This window comes from Haematobia irritans, unplaced genomic scaffold (genome assembly GCF_050003625.1).
Source record: "Haematobia irritans isolate KBUSLIRL unplaced genomic scaffold, ASM5000362v1 scaffold_71, whole genome shotgun sequence".
Lineage (NCBI taxonomy): Eukaryota > Metazoa > Arthropoda > Insecta > Diptera > Muscidae > Haematobia > Haematobia irritans.
Window position 1 is genome coordinate 14,747 of NW_027445832.1, and position 16,412 is coordinate 31,158.

Genomic DNA, 16,412 nt, shown 5'->3' on the forward strand with positions numbered 1-16,412 from the left:
ACAAAAATGACAACGGAACTTGGTAGAGGGCATTAATACCTACAATTTGGTATACCACATGTATCTGGGAAACGCCGAGTGTAGAACAAAATTTTCCAGAAACTGTTGGACGCACTGGTGGTCAGGACAGTATTTCCATCGCTGAGGCCAGGAATGGACTTCGTACACAAAACTGACAACGGATATTGATAGAGGGCATCAATACCTACAATTTGGTATACCACATGTATCTGGGAAACGCCGAGTGTAGAACAAAATTTTCCAGAAACTGTTGGACGCACTGGTGGTCAGGACAGTATTTCCATCGCTGAGGCCAGGAATGGACTTCGTACACAAAAGTGACAACGGAACTTGGTAGAGGGCATTAATACCTACAATTTGGTATACCACATGTATCTGGGAAACGCCGAGTGTAGAACAAAATTTTCCAGAAACTGTTGGACGCACTGGTGGTCAGGACACTATTTCCAGCGCTGAGGCCGGGAATGGACTTCGTACACAAAAGTGACAACGGAACTTGGTAGAGGGCATTAATACCTACAATTTGGTATACCACATGTATCTGGGAAACGCCGAGTGTAGAACAAAATTTTCCAGAAACTGTTGGACGCACTGGTGGTCAGGACAGTATTTCCATCGCTGAGGCCAGGAATGGACTTCGTACACAAAACTGACAACGGATATTGATAGAGGGCATCAATACCTACAATTTGGTATACCACATGTATCTGGGAAACGCCGAGTGTAGAACAAAATTTTCCAGAAACTGTTGGACGCACTGGTGGTCAGGACAGTATTTCCAGCGCTGAGGCCAGGAATGGACTTCGTACACAAAAATGACAACGGAACTTGGTAGAGGGCATTAATACCTACAATTTGGTATACCACATGTATCTGGAAAACGCCGAGTGTAGAACAAAATTTTCCAGAAACTGTTGGACGCACTGGTGGTCAGGACAGTATTTCCATCGCTGAGGCCAGGAATGGACTTCGTACACAAAACTGACAACGGATATTGATAGAGGGCATCAATACCTACAATTTGGTATACCACATGTATCTGGGAAACGCCGAGTGTAGAACAAAATTTTCCAGAAACTGTTGGACGCACTGGTGGTCAGGACAGTATTTCCAGCGCTGAGGCCAGGAATGGACTTCGTACACAAAAATGACAACGGAACTTGGTAGAGGGCATTAATACCTACAATTTGGTATACCACATGTATCTGGGAAACGCCGAGTGTAGAACAAAATTTTCCAGAAACTGTTGGACGCACTGGTGGTCAGGACAGTATTTCCATCGCTGAGGCCAGGAATGGACTTCGTACACAAAAGTGACAACGGAACTTGGTAGAGGGCATTAATACCTACAATTTGGTATACCACATGTATCTGGGAAACGCCGAGTGTAGAACAAAATTTTCCAGAAACTGTTGGACGCACTGGTGGTCAGGACAGTATTTCCAGCGCTGAGGGCAGGAATGGACTTCGTACACAAAAGTGACAACGGAACTTGGTAGAGGACATCAATACCTACAATTTGGTATACCACATGTATCTGGGAAACGCCGAGTGTAGAACAAAATTTTCCAGAAACTGTTGGACGCACTGGTGGTCAGGACAGTATTTCCATCGCTGAGGCCAGGAATGGACTTCGTACACAAAACTGACAACGGATATTGATAGAGGGCATCAATACCTAAAATTTGGTATACCACATGTATCTGGGAAACGCCGAGTGTAGAACAAAATTTTCCAGAAACTGTTGGACGCACTGGTGGTCAGGACAGTATTTCCAGCGCTGAGGCCAGGAATGGACTTCGTACACAAAAGTGACAACGGAACTTGGTAGAGGACATCAATACCTACAATTTGGTATACCACATGTATCTGGGAAACGCCGAGTGTAGAACAAAATTTTCCAGAAACTGTTGGACGCACTGGTGGTCAGGACAGTATTTCCAGCGCTGAGGGCAGGAATGGACTTCGTACACAAAAGTGACAACGGAACTTGGTAGAGGACATCAATACCTACAATTTGGTATACCACATATATCTGGGAAACGCCGAGTGTAGAACAAAATTTTCCAGAAACTGTTGGACGCACTGGTGGTCAGGACAGTATTTCCAGCGCTGAGGCCAGGAATGGACTTCGTACACAAAAGTGACAACGGAACTTGGTAGAGGGCATTAATACCTACAATTTGGTATACCACATGTATCTGGGAAACGCCGAGTGTAGAACAAAATTTTCCAGAAACTGTTGGACGCACTGGTGGTCAGGACAGTATTTCCATCGCTGAGGCCAGGAATGGACTTCGTACACAAAACTGACAACGGATATTGATAGAGGGCATCAATACCTACAATTTGGTATACCACATGTATCTGGGAAACGCCGAGTGTAGAACAAAATTTTCCAGAAACTGTTGGACGCACTGGTGGTCAGGACAGTATTTCCAGCGCTGAGGCCAGGAATGGACTTCGTACACAAAAGTGACAACGGAACTTGGTAGAGGGCATTAATACCTACAATTTGGTATACCACATGTATCTGGGAAACGCCGAGTGTAGAACAAAATTTTCCAGAAACTGTTGGACGCACTGGTGGTCAGGACAGTATTTCCATCGCTGAGGCCAGGAATGGACTTCGTACACAAAACTGACAACGGATATTGATAGAGGGCATCAATACCTAAAATTTGGTATACCACATGTATCTGGGAAACGCCGAGTGTAGAACAAAATTTTCCAGAAACTGTTGGACGCACTGGTGGTCAGGACAGTATTTCCAGCGCTGAGGCCAGGAATGGACTTCGTACACAAAAGTGACAACGGAACTTGGTAGAGGACATCAATACCTACAATTTGGTATACCACATGTATCTGGGAAACGCCGAGTGTAGAACAAAATTTTCCAGAAACTGTTGGACGCACTGGTGGTCAGGACAGTATTTCCAGCGCTGAGGGCAGGAATGGACTTCGTACACAAAAGTGACAACGGAACTTGGTAGAGGACATCAATACCTACAATTTGGTATACCACATATATCTGGGAAACGCCGAGTGTAGAACAAAATTTTCCAGAAACTGTTGGACGCACTGGTGGTCAGGACAGTATTTCCAGCGCTGAGGCCAGGAATGGACTTCGTACACAAAAGTGACAACGGAACTTGGTAGAGGGCATTAATACCTACAATTTGGTATACCACATGTATCTGGGAAACGCCGAGTGTAGAACAAAATTTTCCAGAAACTGTTGGACGCACTGGTGGTCAGGACAGTATTTCCAGCGCTGAGGCCAGGAATGGACTTCGTACACAAAAATGACAACGGAACTTGGTAGAGGGCATTAATACCTACAATTTGGTATACCACATGTATCTGGGAAACGCCGAGTGTAGAACAAAATTTTCCAGAAACTGTTGGACGCACTGGTGGTCAGGACAGTATTTCCAGCGCTGAGGCCAGGAATGGACTTCGTACACAAAAGTGACAACGGAACTTGGTAGAGGACATCAATACCTACAATTTGGTATACCACATGTATCTGGGAAACGCCGAGTGTAGAACAAAATTTTCCAGAAACTGTTGGACGCACTAAAGAGCATGACACTATTTCATTAGAATTTCGGCACGAAATAATGAACGTCCAAAAATTGCAATGCAGGAAATTGCTTGACCAACATAAAGATAATTTCATTGGTTGTAACTAATTAAAATTTATTGAATTCTACTGTGGAGCATGCAGGTATAATATATTTTCGCAAGAAAAGTTGTATTTATTCGCTTCATTTTATTTTCACGTGAACTTAGTATGTTTGACTAAAATTCGGTCGTCAAAAGGGGGTATATTAATGAAAATTAGGCTCGTATGTTACCTTGGCAACTCTGCGAACGATATATAACACATAGAAAATGGCGGACAAATTGATATAACAGATATAACTTGTTATTAGAGACGCTTTGCAAAAACGGTGTAAAGGCCAGCAACATTAATATTTTTATAAAAAATAAATAAGATTGAAGAAGATCATGGTACCAGTCGAGCCCGTCCATTTGCTCCTGAGGATTCTGTATACGATCCAATTGTGCCATGTTATTGGAAAGGGTCGCTTTGGTGAAGTTTGGCGCGGTCATTGACGTGGTGAAAATGTGGCTCTAAAAATTGTTTCTAGTCGAGAGGAATGCTCGTGAAGCAGAAATATATCAGGCTGGTACGTTGCGTCATGAAAATATTTTATTTCATAGCAGCTGACATTGTTGGTAAGCTTCATTCTAAAATTATTGGGTCAAAATATATACTTGACGATTGTTTGTTTTAGATAATGGGACTCGGACACAATTATGGCTAGTCACAGATTACCATGAGAATGGTTCACTTTTTGATTACATCGCATACTGTAGATACAAACACAATGCTGAGTATGGCCTTATAAATTGCCACAGGTTTGGCTCACCTCCACATGGATATTGTGGCAACACGTGACAAACCGGCAAATTGCCCATCGTGATTTGAAATCGAAAAATATATTGGTTAAATCCAATTTAACTTGTGCCATTGCTGATTTGAGTTTAGTAGTGAGGCACATTGAGTAGGTACTAAACGCTATGTGGCACCTGAAATTCTGGATGAGAGCACGATTGCTCAACATTTTGATTCATATAAGAAGACCGATGTTTACGCTTTTGGCTTAATTTTATGGGAGATTGCTCGACACTGTTATATTGACATGATATATGATGAATATTAAATGCCTTACTATGATGTGGTCCAGCCCGATCCCAGCATTGAGGAAGTGAAAAAAGGTATGTTAAAAAATAAAAATTACAATTTAAGAATTACCAAATTAACCCGTGCATATCATTTTATGTATCATCTCATACTAAAATTAATTTGCTTTTTACAGGTCGTTTGTTTGTATTGATAAAATGAGGCCCAACATTTCCAATCGTTGGCATGCTTCAGATGTGTTACACAGCTTAGCCAAAGTCATGAAAGAATGTTGGTATGCTAACCCAGTAGCGCGTTTTACAGCTCTTAGAATCAAAAAGTTTCTGTCAAATACTCGGGTCCAAGAAAAAACCAAATATTGATTTGTTACGTGATATCCATAAAATGAAAGTTACAAATCAGGAGTCCTTCCAATTCATGTTGAAGTGATGGATATTAACGATACGCATCATGAACACATCAATTACATCAAATAATTGATAGATGAACAAACGTTTTATATGTTTACGAAAGAGATTTGAAAAATATAGAGTGATTTATACTGATATCTTTGAAATGTTTGCCGAGACGAAAACAATGGAAGCGTGCAATCAGATTGAAATGCTTAGTGTAGAAACATTATTCTGTCCGTCATTGCAGTTGGAATTTCTTTGTGAACTTTTCTCAAAACTGTACGCATTAAAGCTTCTCTATGTTCTGTAATAATTATCGTATTATTAGAGGTGTGCACGTGAGTAATATCGTGACTCACGAATAATTTTATGATTAATTTACCTTACCGAAGTGTTTGAAAACATGAGCATTATTAAAATCGAGTGTTATTAAACTCTTAACATCCCAGGTGTCACTAAAATTGTAATTGAAGCGTTTTATGTTGATGTCTGAAAACATGAGCATTATTAAAATCGAGTGTTATTAAACTCTTAACATCCCAGGTGTCACTAAAATTGTAATTGAAACGTTTTATGTTGGTGAGCAGGAAGAATTTCGTGAGTGTAATTAGTTACTCACGCACAACGACGAATATATTATTTTCGTGACTCACGCTCACGCACGACATTTTGGTTTGTTAATCACGCACACTCACGTTGCTGTCATGAGTGTGACTCACGCACGAATCACGAAAATGTTCGTGAGTCACGACAATTTCGTGTCACGTGCACACCTCTAGTATTTATGTACATAGAATATTTACGTACCTCGTGAGGAACAACATTGGTTTGGTAATATGTAGATCGGAATCCCAAATATTTGAACAATGAAATTCATGAAAGGCGTTTTTGTTTTTCCCCGATACCAAAGAACCTTTTTTTGGTTCACAATGATCAAAGTTTAGCAACGAATCATAAAAAATTGGTTAACCCAGCCTGCCTTAACTTAATAATAAAAAACAAATATTGTTCCTTTGCTTTAAACACTTTTTCCTAAAGCGTTTATATTGAATAATTGTATATATATGATAACATTAGGGAAGGTTTAAGGCCTTTAATTGTTAAGAATATAAAAAACAAAAACTGAAAAAGTTATATATCCTTGTAAATAACCATTTTATATACACTTATATATACATAAATCTATTATAAGAAAGTACTGCTACATTTTTATTGTCGTTTCAATAATACTGCCATATACTAAGTTTTTGAATAATTGCCAAACCATAACCCAAGCTACATTTATTAAATAAAAAAGAAACAATTATTTCTATGTTTATTTTGTAAAAAAAAACGAATAGTTTTTTTAATAAAACATTTTATTTATAAATTAATAAACTGTGGTTTTATTTTAAAAGCATTTGGTGTTAATAAATTCGGAATTAAATTCCGAATGGAAGTGTTATTATTGTTTTTTCTCAATCAGTGTTTGTAAAGACATATTTGGGCCAAATATAAGATTGACCAATGCAATACAAAATATTTTCAGTGTAGATGTAAATTCACAGATCGGTTTATTTTATTGAAGACCTAGAAGGTATATTTTTCCTTTCATGGATCTTGTTGGTTGCTTAGTGAGTTCTGGAGAATACACCAATCGATTTCCCATCTTTTATCAGGTACTATTTGGAACCCTTTGAATATTTGCAATTCCATTTGGCGTATTTGCTTGCTAGTATAGGTATCGTCGGTGATATATATGCAATCAGCAATGGCTGGTGGAAATAGCTCCTCATATTTGGCAGCAATAAAGAGAGCCGTAACACCCACCAATTGCAAATGGGAACGTTTTGTGTCCTTAACAATTTGCAAATAGCGATCACTAATGGCCACAGCCAATTGGAATGTTTCGGCAACCAAATGGAATTGTGTATGCACTTCAATAAGAACTGCTCGCATTTTAGCATAGAGCTCAGCTCGTCCTTCCAAATGATTTTTCATAACAGGTTGTTCAGTCTCTAGCTTGAAGAGATAAGCGTATATATCGTTTACATAGTCAGAGACAAGGACCAAGTTTTCAGAGTCTCCATCATCAATGTCCTTGACATCGTCTAAAAGTTGGTTGAATGTGATTGAACACTAATAATTTTCAACTTATTTTCCTCAGTAGGGGCTGTGGCGGCAGCGGCATTTGTGGGTTCAGTTTTAACTTCTTTGCGGTTTAAGGTAGTACCTGAGTTGGATTTGACCAATGGTTGTTTGGTATTTTGAGAAATGGCAACTTTGAGTTTTATTAAGGATTTGCGCCATAGATTACTGCCTTCGCGGCGTAGGGTGGTTTCCACAGTAACACCTGAATCAGTCTTGCTAGTTTTATTAATAACTGAAACAGATTAACAAGAAATTTGTGAAATAAATAAATTCCTAACAAATCGAAACATAACAGGATGAACTTACTTTTAACTTGTTGCACTTTATTTTCGACCCTTTTTGTGGTCAGCGTTTTGACTTTATTTTGCCCAACTTGCAAATGTGAGTTTGTTGATGCATGACGTTGCAAACCTCCTAACCCGTGTGGTCGTTGTTGAACTTGTGCCTAAGCGCACCGAATTGGAACGTGTTAGAACTTTGCGTTGTGCTGGAACTGCGGTAGTCACTGTTTCCCCAGTGGCAACATTTGTACGAGTAGCACCTCCAACTGTGGTCGTGGTTGTTGTTGTCTCTTCCAGTGGGTGTCAACCCTTGCTTTGGTGGCGCCCAAAACATGTTGCAGTTTTGAATCTTTCAAACTGAAATGAGGTAAAGTATAGGTTAAAGTTTACATTAAAATAACCAAGTGACTATAGTATGATATCTCAAACTAAAAGCAGAGATTATTGGATATAATTTTTGGGGCTTTTAAATGAGCAAGTAATAGATAAAATATTAACCTTAGAATTTTTCGATTCCTAACAAGACTTGATAAAAATATACTCGTCTTCATATCCAGTGCCCCACACAAGCTCCCTAAATCACATTGTGGTTAGGGTATCTGCGAAAAAATGTGCCTGCCAAAAATATTTATTTTAAGCTCCTTAAAATATATACCAATCGACTCAGAACCACCTCCTGAGTCAGTTTAGCCCTCGGTGTTCGTCCGCCTTACCATGTATTTGTTGTTCACAATATTCAGGCTACTATTATTAACCGATTTTGATGAAATTTGGTACATTGTTGATGGAAGAATGGGGGAATATAATTACAAATAAAACAAAAAACTGTTTGATTATGTTATCAAACAAAAATTAATGCCCAAAAAGTACTAAATGTACCAAAAAACTAATTTGGAACTACCTGTGCCAATACTTTTGTTAATCAAAAAATGTACCTTGTTTTAATTTTTTATAATTTAAATATTGAAAGAACAAATTCTGTTCTAAAATAAAAAATGATCTATATTCTTAATGCAGTTGCAATCCAAATTGAAATATCTTTTAATTTAAAATAGCTTCGTATAACTTTATAAATATGGTTTTTAAACAAAATTGATTGGTGTGTCAATATTTATGTGGGTCGCTGTATATATTTGCAATTTTAATTTAGTATTTTGCTAGAAAAACCGAACGTAGTACTCACCGTAGGGTGTACAAATTGTCCTATTAAGGATGCACAGAGTAATATCTGAGACAAAGTGTGACAATTTCGAGTAAAAATTAATCAGTTTCAAAAATTAGATTACCTACACACAAATTTATGTTTTTACATAATTTAATAAACTGGAATATAAATTATTTTAGGAAAAAAGAGAACAGTTGTTCAATATCGGGAAAATCGAAAACAAATTTCTGATTGGTGGCAGAAGTCAGACTACAATTACAAAAAGAATTACCCTAAAATGGGAAAACTGGTTTCATATGCCCCTAAACAGAACGGTGATCGAGATGGGATATCGAAAACAAAGCTTTCACAGCACGGACTTATATTAACTAATAGGTCCAATGGTATATAGTTTTCGATATGGAATACCAAAGTTTGAGTTTAGCCGCTAAAATCAATGATAAATCCTCGAAAAGAGAATAAAATTGTAACTTCTTGTTGCAAATTTTATTACAACTTGATGGGGAATGATGCAATGCATGAATATGTAATCGTAAAAAAGAGCGCAATAATGCCATCTTAATGTTGGCCTTAAAATAGGAAACTTCATTCCCTTGGACATGTAGATGCTTTTCAAAATAATCATATTGAAGCGAATTTGATAGCAAAATGTTCGGACACTTTGGTGGTCCTAAAAGTTTAGCAGGTCCATAGAATAAAAATTACCACCTACGTTCGTTCAGCCACAACAATCGCAATGTTCTAAAAAATACCTTTATTTGTTATAAAGGCATGTTTTCGTGAAATTCTCAAAAAAACATGACAGTGGCAATAAAAATTATATATCCACAATTTAAAAATTGCAATTTAAATTAACAAACGTATTTTAATTAATTACCTAATATTTATACTTATACATAAAATACAAAAATTTGAATTTCGCCAGATATTATTTTATTTTTATTTCCATTTACTTAAGCTATTCTTTAAAAGGCCGATTAGGCGAACTACAATGTATTACTCAATATTATATGAAAATATAAAGCATAAATTAATCAAAATTATATTAATCAACTAAAACGTATATTAGAATACGTTAAACGAAATTATTTGACAAATTAAATGCAAATTATCCAAATGCGAGAGTATGTTTTTATTTCCAGCCATATGTTTTTTGACCTGAAAATCAGAAATTTAAAAATTGATAGAGTTAGAAATTATATTTTTTCATGATCATTAATATAAATATGATTCAGTTCTATCTACTCAAAGTCAATAAAAAACAGTAGTATTTTTAATAGAAATTCATTTATTCATTATTAAACTATGATAAGGAACAATTATAATAAGAAAAACTATGTACTAATTTCATTAATAAAGAAATAAAACTAATCAATATAGCATACATTATTTATTTTGGATTTTCATTCGAAGGCGGTGGAACCATTTTTGGGTCCGAAGTCGCAGTGGTAGACATGCTTGGACCATTCGAAGCCACTGTCTGGGTCGTAGCTCTCGAATTATTTACCGTATTTAATGAAGATGGTCGTGAATATGGGATATTTTGATTTCCATATGGATACTGGTTGTAATATTGAGGGTATTGGTAAGTAGTGGGTAGTTGCATTGGCCGTGGAATTTGTTGCAATTGTTCATTTTGTATTCTTAATCTGCGTAGCTCTTCTGTAATTTGTTCAAGTCGCTGCTCTAGCTGGCGCCGACTTAAACTTTCTCTATCTTGTCGACGCCGTATGGTTTGCCTTCCATTATTGTTTCCTCTACTTCTCCTATTGTTACCTTCTAAGGTGAGATTAATATTTAATTCTATTGGAATTCTTATTGGCTTCTGAAAAAGAAGATTTCGTAAAAATTTGTCCAAATATTTGTCCAAGATAAAAACTCACCATTTTATAGAATCTATAATTTTTCGGTAGCGCTTTATGTTCACTCGTTGATTAAACGACAGCAACTGATCTTTTTTTGAAATTTCAATCCGAGCTAGGACATTTTTGGAGATGCCATATGTGTATTTATTCGGAGATGCCACAACCCAACAAACACAAGGATGAGAATTTTTCATATTTAACGCCATATCAATTTGATAGTGAATCCCATCTTCAGGTGTGTACTATGTTCGGTTTTCGAGTTGAAAATCACTTTATTTTCGCGATTACTTCTCCTGAAATAATCAAAATTATAAATGAAAACAAACTTATACTTATATTATAAAGTAACCGCGAAAATTTCAACTCGAAAAGTGAACATAGTACTTACCTTTAAACATTAATTCAAATGGCCTTGCAAATTGCTTGCTTTCAACAAAATTTCCAATAGGCTTGAAGCATTAAAATGAAATTAATTTGAAAAGTTGTTGCTAATATGTTGAGAAATTGTTGCTAACGTGTTGAATTCTATTGTTTAGGGTAATGTCTGTTTTTTGTTGAGAACGCGAATTTCTCACTAATTTTTCATATTGAATTCTAAGCTAAGTCATATAAAAAAATCGCATATAAACAGTTTTAGAGAAACATCATGCATTTTTGGTGCTTTGTATAAAGAATAGTGTTTTTGGATAAATTAAATATTTCACGCCAAATATTGTACACACTAAAGGTGTGTAAACACTAAAGTTGTGTACACACTAAAGGTGTGTACAACGTTCAGTTTTCAAGCCGAAAACAATTTTGCTTTACTTGATTAATTTTAAAACGTTAAATGTTTCGCAAGCAATGTCCTTCATCTTGTCCATCCATAATTTTATAAGATTTAATCATAATATCCTCGTTATACATCTTTTTTGTAGATAAAATTATTTTTTATTCATTTTTGGCATTGATCATATTTTGATGAAATCTTATGCAGTTATGGAGATTGATTCAAAAAACTAAGGGTATGGTCACACAAATATTTGTCCAAATTGAATGTCAAACTGGTTTGGCTGTGGCGAATAATTCTTTTTTCATTTCTGTTAAAAATTTGTTCAGTGTGACCGTACCGTAAGTGCAAATAAGATGGTTTCCGGGGCGAGAACATAGTATCCACTTATGTGAATGTGAGGCCACGATTTTAACAACATAACTTACAATTAATATAAAAAAAAAAAAATTCTTTGAACCAGTTGAACCTTCTCGAAAGCAATCGGTTTTGTTGAATGCTGACTTTGCTTTCAAGAAAATCTCCAACATTGGAAACATTAAAATTAATTTGAGAAGTTGTACCTAATGTATTGAGAAGACGTTGTTATGTGTAAAAAAATTCTCAAATTGAATTCTAATCTAATTCTATTAAAAATGTTTGAAGACATGTTGAATATAAACATTTCTCGAACGCTTGTGTTTGTTGGGACATTCTACATGTATAACCAAAACGCAAAATGGCGGCATAACCAATACGCAAAATGGTGGCATCTCTAATGCAACGGGATATTCATTCTATAAGAATTTCTCGATCTATGATAGAGTTAATAAATCTTTTTACAAATAAAATTTTGCACTCTGTTCAGTGATATAAATTTCTTTAATTTAATAAGTTTATTAATTTGACAAATTAGTTTTTAAGTGTTTTAAGAAAAAAAAAAATAAATAATGCCAAAAATAGATAGAAATATTTTAATTTCTATTTTAAAAAATTATGAAAATTTAGAAGAACTTTTGCACTACTATAGTGACAAAAATTTAGCATTTCAATCGGTAGTCGATAGTATGAATGCAATGAAAAATCCAAAGAAATTCCAAAAATTAAAAAACGAAAGGCATAACAGGCGTATTATATCATATTATGCCGAAAAAATATTGCAGGAGCGCGCCCTAACCGATGGAAATGAATTGCCCTCAAAGATAATAGATTACGAAATCAATAAGGAAGTCATGGAGCAGGATATTCTTGGCCAACTAATCCCTGATGAAATTGGGTCGGTATCAACGGATGAAAATAATATTAGTAATATTAATATTATACATGAAAGGACACCAAATGTTGAAGATAAAGGGAAATTGTATGTTTCTCAAGAGCATTCTTATTGTTCGTTAAAATATCAAACGAGCCAGCAGGACTATGTACTCTTCTTAAATGAATCTATAAGATGTCCAACAGATTTCAATACTAATATCGAAATCAGCGAAATATCGGAATTAGAATGGAATTTAAATAGCGACTGCGGGACAAACTCGTTTTTCTCTCCAGAAATTGAGAGTACAAAAATTTCAAAAAATAACAATACCGACATTTTCAATGTTTCCCAAGAGCATTCCTACTGTTCGATGAAAGATGAAGCAGCTGGCCAAGACTATACATGTTTCCTGAATGAGAAAACTGTAAGAAGCCCAATGGATTTTACCAATAACATGGAAATCGCACAAATATCAGAATTGGAATGGGATTTAAATAGAGACTGCGGGGCATATACACTTTTCTCTCCTGAAATTGAGAGTACAAAAGTGTCCATAAGTAAAAATCCTAACTTTTCTGATGTAAATTCTAAGCAGGAATATATGGCAGAGATACTATGTGAGTCTCAACAAATGCAAAAATATAATGAAAATGAAAAATCATCAAACGGAATGGAAATAAATATCGTAAGTATTTATTTAATGTACATATTTTATTTTTATTATGTATTCTAATGTAAAGTTATAACGCTATAAGCTTTTATGATTTATGAATATTCAACAAGAATCGATAACATGTCTACTATATAAAAACTATTTTTGAATGAAATTCTAGGCGTTAGTTACACAATCAAAATGTTTTTCTAATAAGAATGCGAGAAATAAGTAAAAACTCAATATGGCAATTCAACATTTCGGCTAGGTACACTTAAAAAATATTGTCCTGAAAACTTTCAATAAAGTCGCTTTGTCTTTATACATGAAAAACTACATAAAAACTACATGAAAAAAAATTGTTGGACTAAACTCAACTTGCCTTTAATAATTCTGAATAATTTTCAATACCAAAATCGTTAGACAAAATCTTTGGATCGGAGTAAGTGTGCACTTTGATAGATTAACATTGTATACAGCCTAAACATCGTTATAAAGGACTACTTTACTCCAACTCACCTGAGTTCATGATATGCTTTATTTGACATTACCCCACTTGGTTTAGATTTATACGTTGAAAATTCGTCCAAAATATCACCTGAAATTAGTAAAAAGTTTAATTCAAAATTGGAAAACATAAGAACTGAAGTTTGTATCAAGTTCGAGTTTAACCGCTAAAATTTCACTTTTTTATTTCCTCTGATAATCAATTTTAAAGAATATAAACATTGTGTAAACTTGATTTGGGCTATTACCCAAGTAATTAAAAACATTTAATTTCGATTTTTATCGGCTAAACTAGAACTTAATACCCACCTAAAGGGATAAATGTAATGTTGTCTCACTTCGAAGTGAGACAAAATTTCAACCGAATCGGTTGAATTCGGATAAAATAAATATATATAAAAAATCTGTCCTTTTTTCTCTAGAGATGTAATTTTAAGAAAAAATCCCTACAAAAAAAGGATTTTTCCCTACACATGGCATCACTGATTAATACATTATTTTGTAGCACCCAAACATGAGTCTATTATCTTTTTGTATATTTAATATTTTAGAGCTCACTATGTCCCAAAAAGCAACTAGAGGGTTCAAATGAAGAAACTATAGATGCCAAACTCCCGATTTCCTATAGAAACCCAAAGAGTTCGCAAGAAAAGCCTAATAGAAGCATTCGAATGGTGAAGAATATGAAAGAAGTCCACACAAAAAAACCATCTTTTAAAGATTGTAAGTACAAAGATTGCACTTTTCATTGCGAAAATGTACATGATGTCGTAAACAAAAATGACATTTTCTCTATTAAAAAAATTTTACAAGATTATCTTCGCGAAACGTATGATAATTTTAACAATGTATGTGATCTGAATATTCATTCAAGCAAGTTTAATGAAGATCGTACAATTTATACCATGTATGCTTATTGTAATGATAGCGCATGTTGTACGTTTATATTTCGATTAAACTTTGCTAACAAAAATTGTGAGGTCTTTAGATCAAAAGAGGAATTGAGGCATCAAATTGGAAATCACAAATGCTATCAAAATAGAGGCCCTAAACGACATGTGTTGAAGGCAGAATTACTTAAAAAAAAAGCAGTACTGTATAGAAAGGAAGCTATAAATAGACAGTCAAGATTTTTGCGACTAATTGGAAAACAACAAGATGTACGCCCAATCGCAACCATTCGGAAAGTTCGTTCAGAAGCAATGGGACATTTCGATTATGATAAACATCCATTTATTGACACCTTCATAATGAGTGAAACTAATTACGAGCATTTCATCCAACATTTAGCAACACCATTACGGGTTTATCTTTTTTCAAAAGAAAGGTTGGAAATGTTGCATAAATATGATGCTCTGTTAGCACAAAAAGCAGACTATACCATGCGGATTGACGCGACAGGAGGGATTATAGAACCAATAAAATGTGCACAGAAACGAGTTTTCCTTTATTCCATAGTTACACATTTTTCGGATTCAAACAAAATATTTCCGGTTGCTGACGCAATACTTTCAACTCATACAACTTACGAAATATCATTATTTCTTCACATGTTTAAAGATGCTATGAAAGAAAATAATCGAAGACCAATCTGTAGGCGAATTGTAACAGATTGCAGCTATGCAATTATCAACGCTATTTTGGCTGAATTCAATGGAATATTTAATATACAGGATTATTTGATAAAATGTCATTGCTTTTTACAAAGTGCATCTAAAAAATTGGATTTTATTGTTATACAATTTTGCACAAGCCATTATACGAAGATAATTTGCAAAGATATAGATGAACGAGTTCCATTAAAAAATGTAAAGCTACGAGAATTTTTGCGTGAATCTATTGGTCTGGCCTTTAACTTCACTACATTGCAAGAATGCAAAGATTGGTTTGAAATGATGAGCATCATATTGAGTGGTCAGTATTTGAACTCTCAAGTTTCAAAAGTAATTAACAAATTTATGGTTTTTGCAAAAACTCCCATTGAAGAGAATCTAATTAAAGAAGAGAGCGGCAAAACATATTTACAGGAATTAAGAAAGAATACGCTGGATGAAATAGCCAATTCAAGCCCATTTACAAGCATCTTTAAAAATATTTTGTTAAAAATAGAAACCATGGATTTATTTGAAATTGATGGTCTACAAAATCCTTTTTATTGTCCCGAATTTTTAGAATTTATGCTAAAAAAATATATTGCTTTCCTTCCTTTCTGGACAAACATAATCGGCTATCACGTTTGCTTTAAAAAAGAGCGAGTCAGCAATGGCCCAATTGAAGCTCATTATAAAAATGTAAAGCATTTAATATTAAAAGGAGAAAAGCACAAACTTGGACGTGCAATTCGAAAAATTGAGAAATATTATAGGTCTATAACAACGGATGTCGAAGCAATATACTTTGACGAAAAAATTCTAGAAACTATAAAGCCTGAAACTAAGATAAAGTCATCGAAAGGCAATCGAATGTTAAAAAGCCCTAAGGTCTTTGGAAAAGACTCAAACAGGGATATGAAGAAGGCAACGGAAAGTTGGAATAAAAAAGGAAAATTGACACGTTTAAAACAACCTATGTTTAATAAAGAATTTTCCAGTTTACAAAAAATAAGTGAAAAAATTACAAAATTACAAACTGAGAGATATTCTATTCAAAGCGATCACAAATATGCACAGACGTGTTTGTTAA

General features: G+C 34.8%; 2 protein-coding genes and 1 pseudogene across 2 annotated transcripts; 1 reads left to right on the plus strand and 2 right to left on the minus strand.

Moving 5' to 3' along the window:
- The first annotated feature begins 3,529 nt into the window (after positions 1-3,529).
- Positions 3,530-5,440, plus strand: LOC142242826 (TGF-beta receptor type-1-like; annotated as a pseudogene).
- Positions 5,441-6,448: 1,008 nt separating this feature from the next.
- Positions 6,449-13,823, minus strand: LOC142242827 (G2/mitotic-specific cyclin-B-like). Its single transcript, XM_075314353.1, has 3 exons — positions 13,743-13,823; positions 7,564-7,895; positions 6,449-7,489 (listed from the first exon to the last, which is right to left on the minus strand). The coding sequence occupies exon 3, from the start codon at positions 7,105-7,107 to the stop codon at positions 6,718-6,720; it is 390 nt and encodes a 129-aa protein (XP_075170468.1). The 5' UTR covers positions 7,108-7,489; positions 7,564-7,895; positions 13,743-13,823; the 3' UTR covers positions 6,449-6,717.
- Positions 9,980-12,219, minus strand: LOC142242825 (uncharacterized). Its single transcript, XM_075314352.1, has 2 exons — positions 10,587-12,219; positions 9,980-10,528 (listed from the first exon to the last, which is right to left on the minus strand). Exons 1-2 carry the CDS (start codon positions 10,587-10,589, stop codon positions 10,094-10,096), a joined length of 438 nt encoding a protein of 145 aa, XP_075170467.1. The 5' UTR covers positions 10,590-12,219; the 3' UTR covers positions 9,980-10,093.
- Positions 13,824-16,412: the final 2,589 nt, after the last annotated feature.

Bases quoted from the DNA above. Each gene is read 5' to 3' on its own strand.
- LOC142242827 (XM_075314353.1), bottom strand. From the start codon at position 7,107: ATGAAAAATCATTTGGAAGGACGAGCTGAGCTCTATGCTAAAATGCGA.